General features: G+C 37.9%; 4 protein-coding genes across 5 annotated transcripts; 3 read left to right on the top strand and 1 right to left on the bottom strand.

Moving 5' to 3' along the window:
• Positions 1-596: 596 nt before the first annotated feature.
• On the bottom strand, positions 597-5,260 carry LOC131325848 (receptor-like protein 33). Its single transcript, XM_058358322.1, has 2 exons — positions 1,998-5,260; positions 597-844 (listed from the first exon to the last, which is right to left on the bottom strand). The coding sequence occupies exon 1, from the start codon at positions 5,224-5,226 to the stop codon at positions 2,008-2,010; it is 3,219 nt and encodes a 1,072-aa protein (XP_058214305.1). The 5' UTR covers positions 5,227-5,260; the 3' UTR covers positions 597-844; positions 1,998-2,007.
• A 6,306-nt stretch (positions 5,261-11,566) lies between these two features.
• On the top strand, positions 11,567-21,755 carry LOC131325851 (F-box/kelch-repeat protein At3g23880-like). 2 transcript variants are annotated; one of them, XM_058358327.1, is made up of 2 exons: positions 11,567-12,848; positions 21,548-21,755. In XM_058358327.1, exon 1 carries the CDS (start codon positions 11,682-11,684, stop codon positions 12,834-12,836), a length of 1,155 nt encoding a protein of 384 aa, XP_058214310.1. In that variant the 5' UTR covers positions 11,567-11,681; the 3' UTR covers positions 12,837-12,848; positions 21,548-21,755. The 2 variants fall into 2 exon arrangements, with proteins under 2 accessions (XP_058214310.1, XP_058214311.1); XM_058358328.1 differs by lacking the exon at positions 21,548-21,755 and adding an exon at positions 15,648-15,869.
• On the top strand, positions 18,174-19,331 carry LOC131327847 (F-box/kelch-repeat protein At3g23880-like). Its single transcript, XM_058360975.1, has one exon. It carries the CDS (start codon positions 18,174-18,176, stop codon positions 19,329-19,331), a length of 1,158 nt encoding a protein of 385 aa, XP_058216958.1.
• Positions 21,756-24,046: 2,291 nt separating the features above from the next.
• On the top strand, positions 24,047-27,361 carry LOC131325852 (F-box/kelch-repeat protein At3g06240-like). The gene is made up of 2 exons (XM_058358329.1): positions 24,047-25,289; positions 27,156-27,361. The coding sequence occupies exon 1, from the start codon at positions 24,127-24,129 to the stop codon at positions 25,108-25,110; it is 984 nt and encodes a 327-aa protein (XP_058214312.1). The 5' UTR covers positions 24,047-24,126; the 3' UTR covers positions 25,111-25,289; positions 27,156-27,361.
• The last annotated feature ends 92 nt before the right edge of the window (positions 27,362-27,453 follow it).

The following is a 27,453-nucleotide window of genomic DNA, read 5'->3' as shown; positions in this document are numbered from 1 at the left end:
AATTTTTTTTTTTTGGCTAAACAGGAAACCATGCAATACAAAATAAAATTACGGGTACAGAGTTTGGGGATAAGAATCACCCTTTCGCCTTGCGAAAGTTGGATCTCAATGCAATTAGGAATATGAGGATTAACTTAGAAAAGAAAAAACAGTGCATTTCAGCGTCTTGTTCTTAATTGAAGGTTGGCGACTCGGCGCACTTGTTTCTTTCCCCAATGATGTGCTTAATCGGTGGCTTGCCCAGCTGTTGTAGTAGGCACATGCAATCAGGAATTCGATTGTATAGGTGGTGACCGCGCGCCGTCATCCGAATTGAGGAGGGGCTGACTAAATTTGCTGCATCTATTTCAATTTCCAGTCCTATTTAGTTTTGTTGTTTCAGAATGTTAAGACCATGGTGGATACCAAAGACGCCACTCCCAAGTCCCAAGTACCTGGCTGACTGTGAGAGAATCTACTGGAATAGGAAGGATGTTACGTACATAGCTCTTCTTTTTCAGATTTTTCACAAACCCAAACCCGGGGGTCTACGAATCTATGACCGGCAATTTCTACCAGCTAAGAGACTATCAATAAAATAAAATGGGAAAGCATTATTGAATATATCCACCACCAGATCTTTTATTTATAGAACACTGACAAATAAATAGTACAAGCTCAATTTATTTCAAATCATTGGGTTTGCTAAACCCAACTAGAAAAGCAGAAAATAGAGAAGTAAACATGCCATGCCATATTATAACATAATCCAATTCAAGTCACCGAAATTACTAGATGACATAAAACAAGGATAGCCAACTTAGTACCCAATGCTAAGTCGATCTTGTCCCCTCCACGTGATCGCCTGAAAAGGGATAAACGAGTCCAGCTGAGAATTTAAAATACCAAAGTTCAAGTTTACCATGGGAATTAACAACTATTGAATCAACTTGTATAATCGTAGAAATAACCTGTGAACTAAAATAGGCCCGAAGCCAAACAACAACATCGTATACGTAGCAAACATGTGGTGGGGAGCTACCCCACTAGTGAAATTATCGAATCACAACATCGGCACCCTCATATTGCATATCCCACTAGTTCCGCATCGTCCTCTAGTGTACAGGACGACGGTTCGGATGCGTCAATTAATAACCAAAGTTAATAGATAATTCATACAAATTATATGTTCTTATTTCCGTGGCATTTGATGAACGCAAATAATTGACTTGTAGAGGTCCCGATAACATATGTTGTTAGTTTTTATATACACATAATTACTTATACTGCGGTTCCGGGGACCCCTAAACAAATCTCTAAAAAAATCCCCCAAAGTTTCCGATCGAATTTTGATGATCCGAGCCGCTAAATGTAATTAGAACGTGATTTTAAAGGTACCTACGAGAAATCAGCAAAAAAATGACCAAGAAGGGCTTCATTCGAACAGTTTTTTAGTGAACTTTATTGAACGGTTCAATAAAAAACTGCTCAAATCAAACCCTTCCCGGTTATTTTTTTGCCAATTTCTCGCGGGCACCCTTAAAATCACGGTTATTTTTATTGCCAATTTTTCGCGAGCATCCTTAAAATCACATTCTAAACACATTGAGCGGCTCGGATCATCAAAATTTGATCGGGAACTATGAGATTAAGATTTGGGGGATTTTTTTAGAGGTTTCTTTAGGGATCCCCGGAACCGCCCCGTGTGTGTATATATATCACATTATTGCATATCTAAGTATAGATTTTTTGACTACTTACTTAAAAGACTTAAATAAGTTGTAAGCAGGTTTGGTGTAGCTTTTTATAGGCTTGAATAGAAGTTCTGTTTGATTAAATAAGTGATAAAGTAGCTTATTATCGGTATATATATTGGAAAGCTAGGTTTGCGGTTTGCCACAATTTCCGCTAGCTTGCGGACAATTAATCTTTTGTTTTCATATTTTCCGTAGTGTTTTCCATAAGCATACTTTTCTTTACATTTTCTAATTAAAGATTTTAAATAACTAAACCCTTACCTGATTTTACTCAATTGAACCCTCCAGTTGTGCTGGCCTGGCGTCTCCGAAGCTGGTTTGTGTTGTTTCTTCCTCTTTGATGTCTTGCTCGCTGCTCTCGATGATGGAGAATCCTCACAATAACTCTATCGAGAGGTTTGTAGTAGCGTTGTCTCCATCTTTTTGAATATAAAAGTGGCACAACAACAACTCCAAACCCTGCAGTATATCCCAACGTAGCAATTATGTAGACCCAGTTAATCTCATCCTCCTCAAAATATGACTGTGTACCATTCAATGTTGGCGGTGCCAATTCTGCTTCTTTAGCAGTCAAAGGAGGTCCCCATAATCCTTTGTTTCCTTGGTACGATGTATTTGGAAATAATTGAAGTTGGGGGCCAGTTGGGATTATTCCAACGAGTTGATTGTATGATAGATTCAGGAATGCAAGAAATGTCAGATGTGCAAGTGTCACCGGGATCCTTCCGCCGAGCTTGTTCCACGAGAGGTCAAGTGATCCAAGCTGTGTTAAGTTTCCAATTGATGATGGGATTGAACCAGTGAGGGCGTTGTGTGATAGGTTGAGAACATAGAGGGATTTTAGATCCCCAACCGAGTTTGGTATTTTTCCTTTGAAACTGTTGTTAGAGAAATCGATGATTGTAAATATAGTTAAGATCTTCACCAGTTTCATCTCTGACCCTTTGTTGATAACTGTCACTGAATCTACATAGTAGATCTTTTGAGAAAAATCAAAACGCAAGTGAGTGGCATTTGGTTGTCGATTACCCCCATCCATCATTGCCTTCCTCTGCGAAAAGAAATTTGACGGCAGAATACCGCTGAAGTTGTTCAAAGCTAGGTCAATGATTTGAAGCTTTGGCCAGAGGTAATTATGAATTCCTCGGCAGCCGATATTTCCATGGAACTTGTTGGATCGTAAAACCAAGATGCGCAATTCTGATAAGTTCACCAAAAAACAAGGGAATTTACCATTTATATTGTTGGTACCGAGATTTAAAACATCCACATTTGCACAATTTGCTAGGGAATTTGGAACCTCCCCTTCGAAATTATTTCCATTCAACTCAAGGGTCCTCAAAGTGCAACCTTTCGGGAATGTGCCCATTATGTTACCAGTAAGATTGTTATTCTGCAAATTCAATACGCTGAGGGTTGAAGTCCCTTTATCTATCAGACATTGAGGTATAGTGCCACTGAATCTATTGTTGGACAAATTAAGAATCTCAAGGCGACTCCCATTGCATAATGTTGGAGGGATGGGTCCAGAAAGCATGTTATAAGAAAGAGAGAAGAACCAAGCATTGGGAAGGCGGTTGCCAATTTCAGCAGGGATAGAAGAGCTGAAATTATTCCTTGAGTAATCCACATAGGCTCCTTCTGTTGGTATTGGGATTTCACCGTGGAGCTGATTGGAATGAAGGTCAAGGTAACCAACAATAGGAATAATGAAACCCTGTTGAAAACCCACTAGGAGATTAAAAGAAAGATTTAGATATCCATTACTAATATTCCAAATCCAATTAGGTATGACGCCAGAAATTTGGTTGTCAGAAAGGTCTAAACCCAACAAGCTCGACTGGTTCATTAGAGGAGGGATCTTTTGCAGCTTGCAAGAAGCCAATGCTAAATCTACGAATTGGGGAAACGATGATAAGCTAGACTCGCTAATACTTGCATTGACAGACAAGCTATTGTATGAAAGCTCAAGCACTTCAAGATTTTGAAGCCTATGGAAACTTTCAAGCTGTAGAGTGCCACTCAAGTTGTTGGAAGAAATAAAGAGGGAATTCAGACTTTGAAAATCAAAGAAGTACGAGGGGAAAGGCCCTTGTATTTTGTTACTACTCAAATCTAGTATAACCAAAGGAGACAAGGAACCATTGGGAAGAGACCCCGAAATTTCAACGAATTGATTGTTGGAAAGGTCAATTTCTAGCATTGATGGAAGGGAAAACAGAGAAGAAGGAATACTCCCATGGAAGGAATTGAATGCGAGATTAATATTTAAAAGATTTGAAAGGCCTTCAAAGTAAATGGAAGGAACTGGACCTGTTAGAGCATTACGAGAGAGGTCTATGGAAGTGAGATTCTTGGATCCCTGAAACGAAGGTATTGAACCACTAAAATTGTTGTTTGAAAAATCTAAGTAAACAAGCAGACTAAGGTTTGCAAGTGAACTCGGAATTGGTCCGCTGAAATAACAGCCGTGAATCTCTATCCTTCTTAGCTCCCTTAAATTCTCGATAGATTCTGGTAAATTCCCTGAGAAACTGGTGTCGCTGAGCACCAGATTCCAAAGGGATCCATTCTCTGGGAAATCAGGTAAAGAACCATTGAGTAGTTTATTACCTGACAAATCCAGAGTCTTTAGTGTTTGTACCCGCTGAAATATGATGTCTGGAAACGTTCCATACAATTCCGCAGCCCTGAGAATCAAAACTGTCAAGTTCTGAAAATTCGCAAAGAAATCCGGGACCGGAGACGAGAGATTGTTCTGAGCCAGATTGATTACTGAAAGATACTGAAGGTTTTGAAGGGAAGAATCGATAGGGCCTAAATGTAAACAATCACTCATGCTCAAAACTCGCAGGTTAGGCAGTGAAGATGAAATGGCCTGACCCCATTCATACCCATTTGCTGATATATTTACCCCGTCCAAATAAAGCTCTGTAAGCCCACCAAGGTTACGAAAAAGTGTGAATAAATTTGGGTTATCAATTCGGATTCCATAGGAATTGAAAACATCGTGATTAGACAAATCAAGCTTCACCAACCTCGTCAAGCGCGAGAATTCCACCGGAATCTGCCCGACAAATTGAGTGTCCGACAAATTCAGATATTTTAGATTGGTGAGGACTCCAAAACTGGATGGAATTTCTGCGAAGTTGAAGCTGTTGTTAGCCAAGTTCAGCTTCTCTAGAAACTTGAGCCCGAAAAGACTGCTTGAGTCATTTAAACCTCCGGAGATTGATTCCGTGTTCAGGTCGAGACCTATAACACGGCCGGAATGGTCACAAGTCACACCATTCCATTGACAACAATCGTTGGTTCCAGCCCAATTCACTAACTTGACAGAGGAATCTGGATCGAACTGGAGGCTATTCTTCAATTGAAGCAACAAAGATTTTTGATCCTCCAGGCATTGGCTGTGTACTAGAATGGTGATAGAGCAGAAGATTGTGAGGGTGGTGATTGAGAAAAACCAGGTAATGAATTCCATTCTCATTTTTCTAACTTCAGTTGTTGTGAAGCAAACTGGTGAAAATGGTATGTATGGGGAATGTGGCTATTCCTAGTCCTTCATCCTTGCTTTGTTGAAACCCACTACTCCACTAATTGATGGGAAACCCACTACCCATTACCGCACTCGAGCTTTTTTGTGTTCCCCACTTTCCATTTCATCTGTGGGATGGGACTCAATTCTGATGTTGTGTTGACGGCACCAATGGTTAGTTTAGCTAGCAACTGAATGTCATGACATTGTATATAGCAAATTTGCTGGATTCCTGTTCATTTTATTATGTGAGAATTCCATAAACTCCGGTTCTTCAATTCATTGTGCTTAGGATGGTTAGAAAAATTTGTGAGCTCAAATGTTTTTTTCACTGCTTTCTTTTGTGTGTGTGTGAAATCAATTCTTATATCACACGGAGAACAAAGGCGTTCTGCTTATTAGCGAGACAAGGCCGGAGTAACTGAGCCAACCCGATCAACTTTTTCCCATAAAGTTAAAATGGTATGCCAACAACCAGGCAGTCCAAAACCAACAACACACCAACCAAGTCCTGGAGGAGAAAACAACCAACTGAGCCTCAAGTATATATGCATTTGTCTTGAAACAAGACTTAGTAAGTGACTTAGGAAGTTGTCTTGGGTCACCCCTTCTGCTTTCCAATTGCAGTGGGAAGACTTAGTGAGTGACTTTGGAAGAATTAGGAAGTGATGACCTTCGGAAGTCGTCTTTCATTCTTGCTTAGTTGAAACCGCGTCAAACCAGTTGAATTGGAAAGTTGGAAACCCACTGCACCACCAATTTTGTCAATGGTTACGGCAGTACCGCTAACTCCGAGACAGGCAACCGCGTCTATCCCGCCATTCATTACATCGAGTACTAGATCTTGTTAGTATGCTTAATTGGCTTGAATAATTTAACTATAAACATATTGTGTTCCCAAGTACCATTCCATCTGTTGATAAAAAAATTCAACTTGTTGCTAGTTGGATATATAAGGCTCAATTGTGGTGTTTTATGACGGTGCCAGGCAGCGCCTGAATGTTATGTTCTACACCCTAACTCAGGTGCAAATATCGTGTGGGTGTGTATCTAGATATCGGATGTCTCAAACCTGAAGATAGAGGGCAAGTAATCCAAATTTGGGTGATAGGAGGATACATATATGACATAATTATCTTTTATTATGTTTTCGTATCTAAACAATTGAAAAAGATGCCACAATATTAATGTTCTTATAATACAAGAGATATGGACTCAATACTAATACTTTCTTCTTTTCATCACATTTATACAAAGAAAAGCTAGAAGTTTCACAACCACATCCTCTTCGAAACAGCCGTATCTGATCCCTATCCCACACCCGTGTCGTGTCGGCACGGGTACTTAGTCCAAAATGATGGATCCATATAACTATGGTTATGTTACTACTCCGTAACTCCAAAAGTACTATAGAGAAATTTGCTAGATTCTTGTTCCTGTTATTATGTGACGTTTTATTAAATTTGGTTGTTTCATTGTGCTTGGGATGGCTAGAAAAGTTTATCAAATTAAGTTTCTTTTCATTGCTTTTTGCAGTTATCCATCCACTACACGAAAAGACTTGAATTTGGACTTGTGGACTCCGGCATCAAGAGGATCATTGGTGGAAGACTTCGAATATCTATACCACAAGCATATCAAGGTCCTTAGTGGGGGTTTCTCCATTTTCTTCCATCTCTTGCTTTGTTCAAGTAGTTACAAAGAAGCCACCAATGCTAGATCAAAAGACATGTGAAAATACAGGACATCTCTTCTTCTTCTTCTTTTTTTTTTTGGTCAATCGATAGGACTTAGGAGAGATCATTAGATCATGTATGAATTACAAAGTACAAACCATGAGACACTACATCAATTGTGTGAGAATCGGCAAGAAATCTCAACCACTACAAATCCAACATAACTGCAAGCAGGTGGATAGACTCGAACTCCTGACCTCCTCGTGAAATGTAGAAGTCCTGCAGGCCAACTGAGCTAGCCCCGGTTGGTTGAAAATGCAGAACATTGACACAGAAGGACTAATTACATTAGTACACTGTTTATCTGTTACCAAATTAAACTTGTGTTGCTTAACCAAGCCGTCAGGCTCTATTCTGATGCTATGGGAATGAGAAAATCCCATGCCAATGGTTTGTGCATCTACTCGTGGATGTTCTGTTGGTGTTCTTGTCCATATATACTTTATAGTTTTTTTGACCAATACATATATACTTTATAGTTTATACAGACTGTACACAGTTTTGGTTTGGTTGCCAAGAAAATGGAAGTCAAGAAAAGATATTTGATGGCTTTAAATCCAAAGATGAATACTTACACTTGTTTGGACTTTAAATTTTGGTGCTCTATTTTTCAAATTTCTAGTATATAATTACTGCAGGCTCAAATCCATCCAAACCGAATGGCCCAAACTGCCTCCAAATCAATCCTACCAAACAACACTCACGGACGGGTGGCGGATGGAGAAAATGACAATTCGCCACTAGCAGATCTGATTGGGAACCGATCCGTCCAAAACCAATCCGCGGACAGCCCTAGGGCTTATTACCTTTCTAGATAGGGAGTAAACTTATCTTAACCTCCCGATCGAGTAGTATTTTTATTTTTAAAATCCAGAAAATACTGCTTCCACCAAGATGGATTTGTGTAAAGGAGACTGAAGTTACAGCAGATTTAGTTGGTTCTACCTCAGCTGATTCCAACTCTCATGAAGTTGCAGTAGATTTAGTTAGCAGCTAGTACCAGCTAAATCTGCTGTAACTTCAGTCTCCTTTACAATTTGATATGACTATATACGATGAGTGATCTAAATTCTCTCATGTTGATGTTTGTATTTCTACGATAATCTCAACAAAACAAAAACATCTTTTCTACTCGGACCAAACTCACAAGAAATGTTGAACTGCTTGAATGAGGCTTACGTACCGATCGAGCTATTCTCATGGGCTACAATATTGTTCATGAGATGCGCGTACCTATTTGCAGTACATTGTATAGTCTTTCAATTAGGTGATTGGGATTCCAATTGATAATAGTATTTGGAGGGTACAACTTAAGAGAAGATGCTTAAATCGATGTGGGAGAGATAGGGAGAGAGAGAGAATTTCAATCTTCGTTCGTGTGCTGAGCGTGTGAAGAGAGAAGGAAGAAAGTAGGGACAAGAACTGATCGGTTCGACCTGAGTTTTTGCCAAATCCGTTTCAAACAAAAATTTGCAACCAAAACAAAAAATCAAGCCAAAACCCGACAGGGTTTCTATCACCTAATCTATAACCATACCAGACAGGTATCTATTGGTTCGGTTTTTCCCCGAACCCAGTTTTATGTTTGCTTCGTTGATTGATATGTTTTGAGGAAATGAACAGTGATTTTCCATCCATTTTTGCATAAAATAAAGCGCGTCATTGTATGAATATGCACGATCTTCTATCTCTATCAGAATTTCAGAAGTTGGATTTCTGTTTGCATTGAGTTTTTGCATCATTCACGATTCAGTGTTCTGATATGTCAACAAGAAGAATTGATGCGGCCTATCCCCGATCCCCGAACGTATTTTCTATTTTATGAGTCTTTGAGACACATGGAGCATGATACTATACAAAACTTGATTTAGGAAACTAGAGAGATGATATATGATTCGTATCCCAATTTTGCAACTATGCCTGCACATTTTAGGTCAATGGAACTGCTATCTTGCCACACGATATACACAAGCGTTTACCCGACTTTATTTTATCGAAGCAAGTTAAGATAATTAATTAGAAAACAAAAACACAATTGCACTCTCCTTCGAACACTTGACACAAAAACACAATTACCCCGAACTTGACAAGAAAATGGACGGGCAAAAAAACAAATGTTCATGGGACTCCACTTAGCCATTACAAAGACAGCATGCATGTGCCATATCTACCAGCAAGCCCCAACTTCCCAGCCTGTCCTAATTAGTAGATAATCTGCCCCAGAAAATGAGCCATTCAATGAATGCCCATCTAGGGACATGATGGGCAAACCATACAATTTTTTTCCCAAGAAATGGTAGGCTAGACCTCCCTCTAAGCATTCCAGTTGGTCCATAATTGAATTCTACACAGAATCCCATCCTTTTCAATCCTTAAATGAGCGTTAGCTTATGTTACTGCTTTACATGTTTTCAGGAGCTGAGAACGAGGAGATTTGATTTTCATATCCTGGTGTGAAGACTTGTACTCCCTCCGTCCCTTTTTTTGTGTCCAGTATTTCATTTTGGGCTGTCTCTTAATAAGTGTCCATTTTGTAAAGTTAGGGGGGTAAAAGTTGGTGTATTGTCTATTTTGTCCCTAAAAGTAGATTTTATTTTGAAAAGTTAGTGAGTAAAAGTGTAATGATGATGAGTAAGTAGGGAAAGTGAAGGAAAAAGTTGATGTGAAATGTGTAATGATGATGTCTTTTTAATAAGTTGGAGTTACGAAGCAGGACACATAAAAAGGGACGGAGGGAGTATTTGCTTTATGTAAAAAAAAATTGGCATGTAATCAGAGCTAGTACTCTTTTATTTGTTTCTGGAATGTTAATATCGTATTGAGCTCCGTTCCGGAACGCGAAATAAATATTTATTTTTTAAGAAGACAATTTCAAGCTAAAAAATAATGGGTTTATTAAAATCTAAAAATATGCAATATAAATCTTGTTTGAAAGATCTCATTGAGATTTTTAATACTGTGCAAAAAAAATTGAAAAATTATTTTTCATTTACATTATTTTTGAGTTTGAAAATGTGAAATAAGTATGTATTTTTTAAGAAGGTATTCTGGAACGGGCTCTGAGTCGTACATATTCCCGCGTCATACATCTTTGAGACCCGTTTGAGTTTCATAAGGATGATTTGAACCATTCATTTTGTTCAAGATAAACATTCAACAACTCGGATCATTTTTGATGTACTCATATTATTTTTTTGTACTCTCTCCGTCTCTTTTTAAGTGTTCCACTTCGTAATTCCAACTTATTAAGAAAACATCATCATCACCCATTTCATATCAATTTTTACCTCAACTTTTTCTACTTATCTTCTATGAAGACATCATTATTACATTTTTACTCACTAACTTTTTAAAATGGAATCCATTTTTAGGGACAAAATGAAAAATATACCAACTTTTACTCATTAATTTTACAAAATAGATGCTTATTAAGGGACAGTCCAAAATGAAATAATGGACTCTAAAAACAGAGGTGCTAGAGGTACAGCAAAAGCCGTACAAACAGCATGCACAGATCCATTTTGGATCCAATTCGGGTCCCACAAAGATGATCGGAGCCGCTCATTTTGTTCAAAATTTGATTTTTAGGGTCTCTGTAAAAAATCATCTCAATCCGATATCAGTAAGGACGTTTATGAATCATTCAACATGGCTTCGTCCTTACTAACATCGGATTGAGATGATTTTTTACAGGAACCCTAAAAAATAAATTTTGAACAAAATGAGCGGCTCAGATCACCTTTGTAAAATCTGCAAGCTGTTTATACAATTTTTGCTGTACTCATATCATTTCTGCTTTAAAAAGCAATTCTGTTACTTGCACAGATAATTTTACACATATCTTGCACATACATTTTTGTGGGGCCTATATCGGGGTGTCACAAAATGATCCGAATCGTTCATCTTTTTTAAAATATTTTTTGAAGGATTCCTGTAAAAAATCAGCTCTAACGGATATCGGTAAGGGCGCTTTCAGAATTCATAGGGCAAAACAGAATGATTCGCTTTACGATTTATGAGAAATCAATATTCGTTGGAGCTGATTTTTTACAAGAATCTTTCAAAAAATATTTTGAAAAAGATGAACAGTTCGGATCATTTTGTGGGACCCCGATATGGATCCCATAAAAATGTATGTGCAAGATATGTGCAAAATTCTCTGTATAAGAATCATTTCTGTTTAAAAAGGAACGGAGGGAGTATAAAGGCGAAAGTACATGAAGACCTCCTCAACTATGCTTTTTTCACGAAGATCTCTTAACATTTAAAGCTGCTCATACAGACCCGCTCAATTATATGAAATGAAAAATTGGCTAACTCTGTTAACGGAATGAGAAAAAATGACGATTCTACCCCTAAAAAGTCATCCACACTAACCCCCTCATCTATAAAAATTGTCCACACTGACCCCTTCATCTTAACGGTGTTTTTGATAGAAGGGTGATAATTAGTTAACGGTTATAGTTGAGGGGGTCTGTATGAATAATTTTAAATGTTAGGGGGTCTCCATAGAAAAATGCATAGTTGAGGGGTCTCTGTGTACTTTCACCGAGTATAAATAGGAACCCAAACCGATCCTATTATACACAGAGCACGAACCCTTTCTCTTTCGTTCAACGCTTCAAGCCCTAAGCCAACCACGAAGACACAAACCCTATCAAAGAACCATCCATGGCGACCGTAAGCAACTCCACTTGTGGAGAATCCGAAAATACCAATCAAACACCTCCATGCCGCGTCCCGACAGAAGATTCTCGGCCATTGCCGAACCTCCCGCGTGACATCATGGTCGAGATACTGGCGAGACTTCCCGTCAAGTACCTGCTGCGATTGAGGTGCGTTTGCAAGCCATGGCGTTCCTTGATTTCAAGTCCCGAATTCGCAAAAGCCCATCTCAGTCTTGCATCTACGAACACTGATTTCGCCCACCACAGACTCTTACTAATCTCTAGGTGTCCCGTTTACGATGTAATGTCATGCTCTCTTTACAATGTCTTGCACAAGCACTCCGATACTGCTGTAGAGCTTGATTGCCTTTTTAAAGTGCCCCATCGTCGGATAAGGAACAAGGGTTGCTGTGATGGTTTAGTCTGCGTCGCTGTAGGAGAAAAAGTATTTCTATGGAACCCGTCCACTAGGAAATTCGTGACATTGCCGGACTCTGAAATGCCATACCATTACAGCGAGATGAAAGGGTTTGGTTATGATGATTCTATAGATGATTACAAGGTGGTGAGATTCTTTTCAAGTACTGGATGTCATGAGGTTCAAGTGAAGGTATATACATTAAGGTCTGATTCGTGGAGGAGGATCAGAGACTTTCCTCATCGTGGTTTTCTGGAGGGTTTAGGGACATTTGTGAACGGCTCCCTCCACTGGATTGTGGTTAGTGAGTCCTATAATATTGTTTCTCTTGATTTAGCGAAGGAAACATATGGAGAGGTTTTGCAACCGGAGTATGGAGATGATTATTTGCATGATATCACGTTGGATATTTTAAACGGATGCCTATGTATAGTCCTTTACCGCGATTCTTGTGTTGATGTATGGGTAATGAAGGAATATGGTATTAGAGAGTCTTGGACAAAGTTGGGTGCCGTACCTTGCGTTTCACATCCAATTGATAGATTGTGGATTTTGAGGAATGGTGAAGTTTTACTGCGTACCCAGGACCGTTTAGTTCGGTACAGCCCCAAAGACGGCACATTTAGTCATCTTACGGTCCATAATTGTCCATGGTTATTTGGCCAATATCCTTACGTTGAGAGCCTAGTCTCGCCTCAAGTTGATGCTGATAGTGGGGTTAAGTGGCAACACCAATACTAAAGGGAGTAAAAGGTAAAATTAGATGTTTGATTCTGTCTTTCCCTCCTTTCCCAACTTTTTTTTAATGCACAATGTGTCTACATGTTTCCTTTGTATCTTTTTAATCTCTTAGTACTCATTAGTTATGTACTCAATATCGATGTTAAAACCGAAAAAAGGAGAGGTTCCTTTGCTCATTTGTAAATACGGTTTCACATCACTATATCTTTGGCATTGCTTAATTATCGAGAGGATGGGACTTGATTCTTTTATAACATTTCCAGAAACTTGAAGGAACAGGTGGAGGATAATTCGGAAACTTCCAAACCATGCATTACGAGCAACACTTTAGCCGACTGCCAATCTTAGGATATATGTGTCTTACATATAGATCCAATTTTCTTTGTATGCCTTGTGGTCTTGAAAAGGAATTTGTTATTGGTGTTTCTTTTTTCAGAAACAGGTAGCGGAAATTACAGTATTAGTTGTTATCTCTGTGCTCATTTTGTGCGCTTCTAACTTAGCAGTGCCGGTTCTGCTTTAAAAAAAAAAAAAAAAAAACGTATTACTGTCGGTTCAGTAAGTCAAGTCAGATATCAACTAGGCTCTACCAATGCAACATTTCTAGCATAGAGTACATCAAGTTTTGGGGAGAAAAAAAAAACGGAAAAAAAAAGAGGAACATCAATGTTCTATCTTTTTTGGGAGTGAGAGGAACAATATGTTTCCTTCTTTTGTGAGGTCCATTGCTTCAATTGTGTTTCCTAATTTCCTTGGGGGCATTTGAGTTTTTCAGCTTGAATTTTTCAAACCTAATGTCTTGGATGTTCGTACTTAGACTTGCACTTGCTCTATGTCACAAATTTGGCATGTAATTGGAGCTGATACTCTTCTACTTGTTTTTGTAGTACTGTGAATGTCGTGTCTCCGGTCTTCCCCCGCCCATACCTCCAATGATTGGGGACTACATGGATTCTGTTGTTGTTGTTGTTGTAATGTCATGTGGACACTAGCTAGCTAGTACTTGCATAACTCTGGAGGGTACCTAATACCTACAGCCTGGGATGACACTTGCCAAAAAAAAGAAAAGATGTTCCCTTAATTGCTAAGGTCCACTGCTTCAACTTTTCTTTAATTGCCTTGAGGACATTGGACTGTTGACCTTTTAACAGTTGGACTTAGCGCTCCTTAACTAGTTACACGATTCGTTAAGGCTGAAGCATTTTTCTTGCTTGGAACCCCAAATAGATCCAATCAAGAAGCGAAAACTAGACGAGAACTAACGGCCATGCATGTTTATTCATACTTAATCCACTTGTTTTAGTAGTTTTCATGTCTTCTCATTTAGTTTACTTGTAAGTATGAGTTTGGAAGCCATTGATAAGTTTTTGAGCTTGAATCCTTCAAACCTTAGTAAGTCTTGCATGTTCATATTTGCAATATTTTGGGCATTGATTTGAGGAGTTGGATACTCCATTGTGATGAATTCGTGGCTAAAATTGAGATCGTGGGCCTTTTTTTGTGTTGAATTGTAGAAATCTCTCTTGACAAGGGTTGCGTTGGTGTTGGATGCAAATTAGTGCCACAGTTTGTTTTGGGCGATCAATTGTGGATTAGGCACGAGATAGGCGCCACTCTTTTGTTGCACGGTCCACCAACTTCAAACAACTATTATATCTCCACCATGTGGACTCGGATTGAGTCAAGTTTTATGTCTAATTGAAGCCTCGAAAGTTTACTTCCATTGAATAGTTTGAGGTGGTCCCATCACCTGGTTCTAGTTAGAGAAATTCAGAGAAGATTATGGCTTTAATGCCATCGACTAGTCTTAGGATTCCAAGTCGATCTTTTGGGTTTTGTTGTGTTGACTTCATTGCTCTTTTTGGGAACACCACAGTTGACCTTGGACCATACCTTGGAGTGTCCTTTGAGCATTGGTGAGATGAGTTTCACTTTGTTAGTCAATTGCGTATTCCCACGGAAATTGATTTGGACACTTCACTTTTAGCCATTGGCACTTCACTTTTAGCCATTGGCACTTCACTTTTAGTCTTTTTCCTATTTGAAATTACAACAGTACCCTTTAAAGTAAATTAACACTAACAAAATAAAGGATAATTTGATAATTTCACATAGGATAAAGACAAAAAGTGGAGTGTCAATGGCTAAATGTGGAGTGCCCAAATCACTAATTGCACGTTTTCACAGTTGATTATGCAGGATTATTCGATCCTGCTATGAATTTAGGTGAGTATTTCATACCTTGTTTATCCCGTATTGATTCCATGTTTGTTAGTTCCGTGCTTCACGAGATTATATTCTATGGGTGTCAAATGTTTGGCCCCGATCCCGAAATGGAAATAAATACTTATTTTTTAAGAAGACAATTTCAAGCTCAAAAATTATGTGCTTACGGAAATAATTTTTTTATCAGTATGGATCTTGTTTGATAGATCTCAAAAAAAAATTGAAATTTTTTTTTTTAGTTTGAAAATGTGAAATAAGTACTTATTTTTTAAGGTGTTCTAGAACGGGCTATCTATTAATGGCACTGCAGATTAGTTCTTGTTCAGTAGGACAATAAGCATGCTAGCATTTACTGGATTTTGTGTTCCGTTGTCGATCGGTCGTATTTCATGTGACCTTAGGTTGGTCGTGCACCAAAATAATAATGGTTCTTTATTGAATTGCTTATTGAGAAGCTTATAGATCGACCGGTCTTATGAACTCCTTGTTACATGAATTGTTTACTCGTCCATGGCACATTATAACGTCTACTTGGAATATCGCATATGAGCGTTAACTTGTGTTATTGCTTTACATATTTTCAAGAGCTGAGAACGAGGAGATGTGATTTCCAGAATCGAATAGCTTATATTGTAGTCGTCCTAGTGTGAAGACTTGTGTTCTGCTTTATGTAAAAAAAAATTGGCATGTAATTAGAGCTAGTACCCTTTTATTTGTTTTTAAAATGTTAATATCGTATTGACATAACCTAGTACTCGCTCTCAATCCCAATTCTCGTTCCGCTCTCAATCTCAATCTCAATCGTATTGTTCTTGTATTTCAATTTCAATAGCCCATATTCAGTACTCCCTCCGTTCCTTTTTTTGTGTCCAGTATTTCATTTTGAGTTGTCCCTTAATAAGTGTTCATTTTGTAAAGTTAGAGGGGTAAAAGTTGGTGTATTGTCTATTTTGTCCCTAAAAGTAGATTTTATTTTGAAAAATTAGTGAGTAAAAGTGTAATGATGATGGGTAAATAGAGAAAATGGAGAAAAAAATTGATGTGAAAGGTGTAATGATGATGTCTTTTTAATAAGTTGGAGTTACGAAGCAGGACACTTAAAAAAGAACGGAGGGAGTATTTTATTTCGAGATTTACCTAGGTTTGGCAAGAGTATCCTCTCTTCCTCTTTCATAGCCCACAAAATACGGATGTACAATCTGAGGCTAAAATGAAAGGAACACTGTGTTGGAGAAAGAAAGCTAAAATTTGGCATTTCTTATATTGATTGTGTTCTTTTCTTTAGACCTCGTTTATTTTTCTAGCGCGCCTCCGCTGCAATTTCTAACGGCTCGTACTCTTTGTCGATCCGCTCATTGTTACTGTTTATCATTTCAATTTCAATTTCTTCTAACCTTTATCTTCATCATTCCTTTCTGGTCGTTGCTCTTCGGCCAAGGGTGAACTAAACTCAATAATCGAAACCGCCACTTCTCCACATGCAAGACGGTCACCATCACCACTCCATCACCACCACTATCAACTCGTTCCGCGAAGTCACCACTTTTATGCACCCACTATCTCCACCAATACCATCCTTCTGGTGTTGTCACCATGTTGCCCATGTAATACATAAATTAAGGAAGAAAAGCGAAAATTGTTAGATTTCTATTTTTCATTTCTAGTTATGGACTGATTTTTTTTAATGCAGCACTAAATTTAATTTTTCAGCTGAAGAGATTCAACGGTAAACAACGCTTGCTCAACAGTTTCCTTGTGGAGACTGACAAGGGGAATATAGTATACAATTAGTCCTTTGTGGGCCCATGCCTATACACTACAATAGAAAATGCAAGCAGAATAACAATTATACACAGGTGGAGACATTTGAACGCTCGACAAATGTGAAATTACCATAACCGCAATACAGAGGGCGGGAAGGAAAAATTGGACAGCTGATCAGAAGTGTAAAGGGAAAAAAGAAAAAGGACTGAAGTGTAGTTTATGTCCTCAAACTGATTTGGCATTTTTTTTTAATAGAAAAATACAAAGTGTACAACAAATTAATCCGGAGTAGTACAAAATACAAAGAGTGCATTTCCCCTAAATTAAATGGTCTATGTTTTGGCCGTTCATATTTTTACGAATTTTCTAGGCAGATTATTTTTCTCAACGAAAACAACTAAAATATTGCATGTAAGTTGTAATGCATTTAGTTTAGTCGAAAAGCACTCTGTACGATCCAAATTGGGAGAATTCCGGGGGCACCTCTATGGAAATTCATTAAGTTTATAGTCATTGCACAAGTCCACCGCACTCCTATCTGGGGCTCGTTTCAGACTCCATAAAATACAAAAAAAAATAGCATAAGTTTTAAAATATTTTTTATGGGATTTCATAAAAAATCAGCTCAATTAAATATCGATAAGTATATTTTTTGAATTTAAAAAGACGAAACTCCTCATTTTTTTGTAGAGTCCGGAGTGGACCTCAGGTAGGCGTGCGGTGGACAGTGACCGTAACACCTTTGCTAGAATTTTTTCAAATGGAGTACGTACGTGAAGCCTATTTCAGGCCTCACAAAAATATAGAAAAATAAGCATAAATTTTAAAATATTTTTATCAGATTCTATAAAAAAAAAATTAGCTTAGATAGCAGTATGTATGTTTTCTAAAGGGCGCTATTATTCGCAGCCCCGTATTTTCTCCCTTAGCCCACTGCATTTCGGTAAATAGTTGTTGAAATTCATACATAACATTTCAGCAAATAGCTATTGAAAACAAGATTATATTTCGGTAATTACATGTCGAAAATATGTTCAACCTTCGGTAAACAACTGCCGAACATACATTTTCGGTAAATAGCTGTTGAAAAAAATATTATATTTCAGTAATTGGATGCTGAAAATGTATCTCAATTTCGGTAACTAACTATCGAATATATTTGAAAATTATTAACGGATTATGGAAGAAAATACCGGGCTGCGAATAGCAACGCCATTTCTAAAATCGAAGAGGCGTTATCGTTCATTTTTCTATATTTTTGTAAGGTTCGGAGCGTACGTGACCTAGAAACTTTACAACGAAGAACGTTCGTCTTCAAATACTCTCCGGAGTTCCGACTCCATTCGTATGGCGATCGAATCTGACTCCATTCGTCGGAAAAACGTTTGGGTCGAAGATTCGCAGCCACTGCCACATCTCCCGCTCGAAACCATCGCGGAAATACTCTCCAGAGTTCCCGTCAAGCCTCTGCTGCGATTCAGGTGCGTTTCCAAATCATGGCGCTATTTGATTTCCGATCCGAAATTCGCGAAAGCCCATCTTAGTTTAGCATCTGCCAGCACTGATTATACCCACCACAGACTACTCCTTATAACTAGTGGTGGTCCGAATCCATATCTCAAGTCATGTTCCGTTAGTTCTATTATGCATGAGCAATCTGATACTACTGCTGTTGACCACGATTATCCTTTCGACAAACCTCGCCAAAGAGTTTGGATTGGCTTTAACGGTTCCTGTAACGGATTGGTGTGCATCATGGTTCCAGGATATATAATGTATCTATGGAAGCCGGCCACTAGGAAATCCATGGAACTGCCCCTTATTAAAATGCGAAATAATGTCTGCAGCTATACATGTGGTATTGGTTACGAGGACTCTATTGACGATTACAAGGTGGTGGTCTTCCTTCGTGTCAATGTTGTTATGTTTATTCCGGAAAGAGTGGAGGTGTATACGTTGAGGACTCATTCTTGGGGGAGGATTGGAGACTGTCCTCATTCTCTTGACGCGGCTGATTCGGGGAAATTTGTGAGTGGGGCACTCCATTGGCCTTCGCTTGATTCTTATTGGAATACTATTGTTTCTCTTGATTTGGCAAAGGAGACATATGGGGAGGTTTTGCAACCTGATTATGATAGAGATTGTTGTTTGGACTACGCATTAGGTGTTTTAAGTGGATGCCTATGTGTATTGAGCCAATATGCTGATTGTGCTGATGTATGGGTGATGAAGGACTATGGTATCAAAGAGTCTTGGACCAAGTTGATTGTGATACCTTATTTAACTCCTTCGGATGTCACCCATTCCGCACCTTTGTGCATTTTGAAGAACAATGAAGTTTTAGTGGGTAATAGGATGCATTTAGTGTGGTACTATCCAAATGATGCCAAATTTAGTTATCCTACGATTCAAAATAGTATTAAACCTTTTAGGGCATATCCCTACGTTGAGAGCCTTGTCTCACTTAACTCTGACGGTGGGATTCAGCAACAACAACAGTATTAAAGGAAGTAAGGTCAGATGTCTTATAATGTCTTACTCGCATTTCCCAACTCTCTTCAATGCACAAGGTGTTTTTTTTTTTCACCTATTCTTTCGTATATTTTTATCTCTCCCGTGATGTACTCAATGTTGATGTTGAAACCAAAGTCAAATCTTCCATTGCTCAGATTTATTCCAAGCTTAACAAAAATAAAACCACCTGTTAATTATGAAAGAAAATCATGTTGATCTAGTTTCATATTATCGTATCTGCGACATTGCTTGATGAGACGATGGGGTGTTGAGGTGGCTGTTGATTTTTTGTATAACGTTCCGGATACTTGAAGGGACACGTTGAGGAAAGTTTGAAAATTTTCCAAACATGCAAGACGGATGACACTTAACCAATTGCCAATCCAGTAGGATATACGTTAGGTATGGGCAGATCCTCCATTTTTTTTTATGTCTTATGGTCTTGAAAAGGAATTTGTTGTTACTGTTTCTAAAATGGGTAGTGGAAATTGTATTTGTTAACTGCGTTTTCATTTTGACACAAAAGATTTTTATCCTTTGGGAAGTGGAAATTATGGGGGTTAACTCCGTGTTCGTTTATTTTTACCCTGCATTTATTTTGTGCTTCTTTTGGAAGTAAGAAGAATAAAACATTCCCTTCATTCGGGAGGTCCGTTGCTTTCACCTTTTTTTAGGTGCATTCGTGTCAAGTCCTATTATAGCGAAACTTTAGGGTTAAATTTAGAAGGACACGCCCTCATCTATTCACTTTTCTCATACACCCCCCTCAACTTTAAAATCCCAAAGGTGGGGTTAAAATCCTAGAATCTGGGCACTTGCCTCGAAGCGTAACAAATCGGCGAGAAAGAATATGCTTATTAGGGAAGTTAAGGAGGAAGTCACTCCTACAGTAGCCAAAGCCAAATAAGAAGCGAAAATTCGACGAAAACTGAAAGCCATGCATGTTTAATTCATACTTAATCCACTTGTTTTAGTAGTTTTCAGGTCTTCACTTAGTTTACTTGTAAGTATGAGTTTGGAAGCCATTGATGAGTTTTTGAGCTTGAATCCTTCAATCCTTAGCAAGTCTTGCATGTTTATACTTGCAATATTTTGGGCATTGATTTGAGGAGTTGGATACTCCATTATGATGAATTCATGGCTGAAATTGAGATCGTGGACGTTTTTTCTTCTTCTTTTTTTTTTTTTTGTCAAATTTTTGACATCTCTCTCAACAAGGATTGCTTTGGCGTTGGGCTCAAATTAGAGCCACATTTTGTTTTTGGCGCTCGATTGTGGATTCGAGTTAGGCACCAGTCTTTTGTTGCACAGTCCACCAACTTCAAACAACTCTATCTCCACCATCTGGACTCAGATTGAGTCGAGTTTCATGTCTAGTTGAGGCCTCAAAAGTTAACTTTACATGGAATTTGAGGTGGTCCCCATCACCTAATTCTAGTTAGAGAAATTCAGAGAAGATTATGGATTTAATGCCATCGAATAGTCTTAGGCTCCGTTCTGGAACCAAAAAAAAAAATTTATTTTTTAAGAAGGCAATTTCAAGCTCAAAAAATTATGGACTTATTGAAATCTAAAAATATGCAGTATGGATTTTGTTTGTAAGATCTCGATGAGATCTTTTATACGATGCAAAAAAAATTAAAAATTTATTTTTCATTTATTTTATTTTTGAGTTTGAAAATGTAAAATAAACTGCTTATTTTTTAAGAAAATTTCTGTAACAGGGCCATAGGATTCCATGTCGATCTTTTGGGTTTTGTTGCGTTGACTTTCATAATTGCTCTTTTGGGAACTCCACAGTCAAAGCACGCCCGGACCGTAAGATTATGGCTTTACTGGATTGTGTGTTCCGTTGTCGATCTGTCGTATTTGATGTGACCTTTGGTTGGTGGTGCACAAAAATAATAATGGTTCTTTATTGAATTGCTTATTGAGGAACTTATAGATCAACTAGTTTTACAAACTCCTTGTTACATGAATTGTTTACGGGAAATGATATCGGCACTTTAAAAATCGATGCAGACACTTTAAAAGCAGTGTAATTCCAAAGCCATTTTCTTTTGTTTTTGGAGTGTCTGCATCAATTTTTGGAGTGTCAATATCATTTCCCATTATTTACTCAATTACTCGTCCATGGCACATTATAACTTCTATTTGGAATATTGCATATAAGCGTTAACTTGTGTTATTGCTTTACATGTTTTCAGGAGCTGAGAACGAGGAGATTTGATTTCTAGAATCGGCATAGGTTACATTTTAGTCGTCCTGGTGTGAAGACTTGTACTTGCTTTATGTAAAAAAAAAATTGGCTTGGAATCAGAGCTAGTACTCTTTTATTTGTTTTTGAAATGTTAATATCATATTGACATAACCTAGTACTCGCAATCCCAATCCTCGTTTCGCTCCCGCTCTCAATGTTATTGTTCTTGTATTTCAGTTTCAATAGGCCATTTTTGGCATTTTATTTCGAGATGGATTTACCTAGGTTTGGCAAGAGTATCCTCTCTTCCTCTTTCATAGCCCACAAATACGAATGTACAATCTGAGGCTAAAATGTTGGAGAAAGAAAGCTAGAATTTGGCATTTCTTATATTGATTGTGTTCTCAAGACCTCGTCTATTTTCCGCGCGCACCTCCATTGCAATTTTGAATGGCGTATACTCTGTCTGTCCGCTCATTGTTGCTGTTATCATTTTAATTTCGCTTTCTTCTAACCTTTATCTTCATCATTCCTTTCCGGTCGTTGCTACAATTATTTTCTTTAGCCAAGGGTGAACGTACTCGATAAATGAAACTGCCACTTCTCTCCATGAATGATGGTTGCCACTTCTCCACATGCATGACGGTTACCATCACCACTCCATCACTGCCACTATCAACTTCCGCGAAGTCACTACTTTTATGCCCCCACTATCTCCACCAACACCATTCTTCCGGTGTTGCCACCATGTTGCCCATGTAATACATAAATTAAGAAAGAAGAACGAAAATTGTTAGATTTCCATTTTTCATTTCTTTAGTATGGAATACTTCTTTTTTTAAAATGCAACACGTCATTTAACTTTTCAGCTCTAGTGATTCAATGCTGAACAACGCTTCTCGACAGTTCCCTTATGGTTATTGACAAGGGGACTACACTGTATAATTGGACCTTTGTGGGCCCATGCCTGATACACTATAATAAAAAATGTAAGGGGGAATAACACTTAGGCTCCGTTCCAGAAACCTTCTTAAAAAATAAGTACTTATTTTGAAACTTCTCAAAGAAAAATAAGAAGGGTTGTTTCAGAAAACTCAAATAAGCAGCTTATTTCATATTTTCAAACTCAAAAATAACATAAATGAAAAATAATTTCTCAATTTTTTTTGCACCGTATTAAAAGTCTCAATGAGATTTATCAAATAAGATGTATATTGATAGGAAAATTATTTGCGTAAACACATGATTTTTAAGCTTAAAGTTGCCTTAACCAAAAAATAAGTACTTACTTCTTATTTTGTGGAACAAACCTTATTATTGAAAAAAAATAAGAACTTATTCAAGTTCTGAAACGGGGCCTTATACACAATAGGGACATCTGAATTCTTGACAATGTGACATTACTATAGCCACAATACAGAGGGCGGGAAGAGAAAACTGATACAGGGGATCAGAAGTGTAATTATTATTATTACTATTATTTTTATAAAAAGAAAAATTGACTGAAGTGTAGGGTTATGTCCTCAAATCAAACTGATTTGGCTTTTTATTAGAAAAAAAAAAAATACAAGTATGCAACAACTTAATGGTAGAACTCAAGCATGTTTTTACAGATTTTTAGACAAATTATTTTTTTTAGATACTTCTACTAAAATATTATTTAGCAAAAACAACTTGAATATTGCACGCATGCAATTCATGTAGTTTAGCCGAAAAGCACCATGTACAATCCAAATTGGGAGAATTCCAACCGGGCCGCCTTTCTAGAAACTTTACGAGATCAATGCTAGAAATATAGAAAATATATTCCGAAAAGATAAATTAAGGGTATAGATTCACTTCAGAAGATAAATCAGCAGTATAGATTCATTTTAAAAGATAAATAAACGGTACCTAGAATTTTGATTTTACAACCAGTAGGTCTTTGAGGTCCCGTTTTAGAATGCAAAAAAAGTCCTTATTTTTTAATAAGGCAATTTCAAACTAAAAAATTATGAACTTATTAAAATCTAAAAATATGCAATATAGATCGAGATCTTTTATATAATGCAAAAAAAATTGAAAATTTATTTTTATTTACATTATTTTTAAGTTTAAAAATATGAAATAAACTACTATTTTTTTTAAGAGGTTTCTGGAATGGGGTCGGACTCTGCCTTCTCCATCGCTTTTTATAGAGTCTGGAGTGGACCTCAAGTAGGCGTGCGGTGGTCAGTGACCGTAACACCTTTGCTAAATTTTTTTTTTTTTCCAAATGGAGTACGTACGTAAGGCCTATTTCAGGCCCCACAAAAATAAAAAAAAATAAGCATAAATTTTAAAATATTTTTATGAGGTTCTATAAAAAAAAGTTAGCTTACATAGCGGTACGTATGTTTTCTAAAATCGAAAAGGCATTATTGTTTATTTTTCTGTATTTTTGTAGAGTTCGGAGCGCAAGTCACCTAGAAACTTTACAACGAAGAACGTTCGTCTTGAATATCAAAAAAATATATAAAGTACGTTCGTCTTTGACTCTGTCTTCTCCATCGCCTTTTTATCTCCGTCCCGAACCCCGAAAATACCCCCACCATACCAGCACCATCTATGGCGATCGAATCCGACTCCATTCGTCGGAAAAACGTTTGGGTCGAAGATTCGCGGCCACTGCCATATCTCCCGCTCGAAACCATCGCGGAAATACTCTCCAGAGTTCCCGTCAAGCCTCTGCTGCGATTCAGGTGCGTTTCCAAATCATGGCGCTGTTTGATTTCCGATCCGAAATTCGCGAAAGCCCATCTTAGTTTAGCATCTGCCAGCACTGATTATACCCACCACAGACTACTCCTTATAACTAGTGGTGGTCCGAATCCATATATCAAGTCATGTTCCGTTAGTTCTATTATGCATGAGCAATCTGATACTACTGCTGTTGACCACGATTATCCTTTCGAAAAACCTCGCAAAAGAGTTTGGATTGGCTTTAACGGTTCCTGTAACGGATTGGTTTGCATCATGGTTCCAGGATATATAATGTATCTATGGAACCCGGCCACTAGGAAATCCATGGAACTGCCCCTTATTAAAATGCGAAATAATGTCTTCAGCCATACATGCGGTATTGGTTACGACGATTCTATTGACGATTACAAGGTGGTGGTCATCCTTAGTGCCCATGTTGATAGGGCTATTCAGAAAAGAGTGGAGGTTTATACTTTAAGGACTGATTCTTGGAGGAGGATTCGGGACTGTCCTCATTCTCTTGAATGGACTGATTCGGGGATATTTGTGAGTGGGGCGCTTCATTGGACTTCGTGGGATTCTAATTGGATTATTGTTTCTCTTGATTTGGCAAAGGAGACATATGGGGAGGTTTTGCAACCTGATTATGATAGAGATTGTTGTTTGGACTATGTATTAGGTGTTTTAAGTGGATGCCTATGTGTATTGAGCCAATATGCTGATTGTGCTGATGTATGGGTGATGAAGGACTATGGTATCAGAGTCTTGGACCGAGTTGATTGTGATACCCTATTCAACTCCAACAGATGTCGCCTATTCCGCACCTTTGTGCATTTTGAAGAACAATGAAGTTTTAGTGGGTAATAGGATGCATTTAGTGTGGTACTATCCAAATGATGCCAAATTTAGTTATCCTACGATTCAAAATAGTATTGAACCTTATAGAGCATATCCCTATGTTGAGAGCCTTGTCTCGCTTGACTCTGACAATGGGATTCAGCGACAACAACAGTATTAAAGGAAGTAAGGTCAGATGTCTTATAATGTCTTACTCTCCTTTCCCAACTCTTTTCAATGCACAAGGTGTTTTTTTTTTCACCTATTCTTTTGTATCTTTTTATCTCTCTTCGTGACGTACTCAATGTTGATTTGAAACCAAAGTCAAATCTTCCATTGCTCAGATTTATTCCAAGCTTAACAAAAATAAAACCAACTGTTAATTGTGAAAGAAAATAATGTAGATCTAGTTTCATATTATCATATCTGTGACATTGCTTGATGAGACGATGGGGAGTTGAGGTGGCTGTTGATTTTTTGTATAACATTCCGGATAGTTGAAGGGACATGTTGAGGAAAGTTTGAAAATTTTCCAAACATGCAAGACGGATGACACTTAACCAATTGCCAATCCAGTAGGATATACGTTAGGTATGTGCAGATCCTCCTCTCTTTTTTTATGGCTTATGGTCTTGAAAAGGAATTTGTTGTTAGTGTTTCTAAAATGGGTAGTGGAAATTGTATTTGTTAACTGCGTTTTCATTTTGCGTGCTTCTAACTCAAAAGCACACAAAAGATTTTTATCCTCTGGGAAGTGGAAATTATGGGGGTTAACTCTGTGTTCATTTTGCATGCTTCCGACCCTGCATTTATTTTTGTGCTTCTTTTGGAAGGAAGAAGAATAAAACGTTCCCTTCATTCGGGAGGTCCGTTGCTTTCACCTTTTTTTAGGTGCATTCGTGTCAAGTCCTATTAGAGCAAAACTTTAGGGTTAAATTTAGAAGGACACCCCCTCATCTATTCACTTTTCTCATACACCCCCCTCAACTTTAAAATCGCAAAGGTGGGGTTAAAATCCTAGAATCTGGGCACTTGCCTCGAAGCGTAACAAATCCGCGAGAAAGAATATGCTTATTAGGGAAGTTAAGGAGGAAGTCACTCGACTCACTCCTACGGTAGCCAAAGCCAAATAAGAAGCGAAAATTCGACGAGAATTGAAAGCCATGCATGTTTAATTCATACTTAATCCACTTGTTTTAGTAGTTTTCAGGTCTTCACTTAGTTTACTTGTAAGTATGAGTTTGGTAACCATTGATGAGTTTTTGAGCTTGAATCCTTCAATTCTTAGCAAGTCTTGCATGTTCATACTTGCAATATTTTGGGCATTGATATGTGGAGTTGGATACTCCATTATGATGACTGAAATTGAGATCGTGGGCGTTTTTTCTTCTTTTTTTTCTTTGTGTCGAATTGTAGAAATCTCTCTCAACAAGGGTTGCATTGGCATTGGGCGCAAATTAGAGCCACATTTTGTTTTTGGCGCTCGATTGTGGATTAGGCACGAGTTAGGCACCAGGCACCAGTCTTTTGTTGCACGGTCCACCAACTTCAAACAACTATATCTCCACCATCTGGACTCGGATTGAGTTGAGTTTCATGTCTAGTTGAGGCCTCAAAAGTTTACTTTCCATGGAATTTGAGGTGGTCCCATCACCTAATTCTAGTTAGAGAAATTCAGAGAAGATTATGGCTTTAATGCCATCGAATAGTCTTAGGATTCCATGTCGATCTTTTGGGTTTTGTTGCGTTGACTTTCATAATTGCTCTTTTGGGAACTCACAGTCAGAGCAGGCCCGGACCGTAAGATTATGGCTTTATTAGATTGTGTGTTCCGTTGTCGATCGGTCGTATTTCAAGTGACCTTTGGTTGGTCGTGCACAAAAATAATAATGGTTCTTTATTGAATTGCTTATTGAGGAACTTATAGATCAACCGGTTTTACAAATTCCTTGTTACATGAATTGTTTACTCAATTACTCGTCCATGGCACATTATAACTTCTATTTGGAATATCGCATATAAGCGTTAACTTATGTTATTGCTTTACATGTTTTCAGGAGCTGAGAACGAGGAGATTTGATTTCTAGAATCGGCTTAGGTTACATTGTAGTTGTCATGATGTGAAGACTTGTACTTGCTTTATGTTAAAAAAATTGGCTGGTAATCAGAGCTAGTACTCTTTTATTTGTTTTTGAAATGTTAATATCATATTGACATAACCTAGTACTTGCAATCCCAATCCTCGTTTCGCTCCCGCTCTCAATCCTATTGTTCTTGTATTTCAGTTTCAATAAGCCATAGTTGGCATTTTATTTCGAGATGGATTTACCTAGGTTTGGCAAGAGTATCCTCTCT

Source organism: Rhododendron vialii, chromosome 5a, assembly GCF_030253575.1.
Source record: "Rhododendron vialii isolate Sample 1 chromosome 5a, ASM3025357v1".
Lineage (NCBI taxonomy): Eukaryota > Viridiplantae > Streptophyta > Magnoliopsida > Ericales > Ericaceae > Rhododendron > Rhododendron vialii.
Note: the sequence above shows the minus strand (reverse complement) of the source record. Positions and strands in the feature narration are given on the sequence as shown.

Excerpts from the sequence above, each read along its gene's own strand:
- LOC131327847 (XM_058360975.1), top strand. The coding sequence starts at position 18,174 with ATGGCGATCGAATCTGACTCCATTCGTCGGAAAAACGTTTGGGTCGAA.
- LOC131325851 (XM_058358327.1), top strand. The coding sequence starts at position 11,682 with ATGGCGACCGTAAGCAACTCCACTTGTGGAGAATCCGAAAATACCAAT.
- LOC131325852 (XM_058358329.1), top strand. The coding sequence starts at position 24,127 with ATGGCGATCGAATCCGACTCCATTCGTCGGAAAAACGTTTGGGTCGAA.
- LOC131325848 (XM_058358322.1), bottom strand. The coding sequence starts at position 5,226 with ATGAGAATGGAATTCATTACCTGGTTTTTCTCAATCACCACCCTCACA.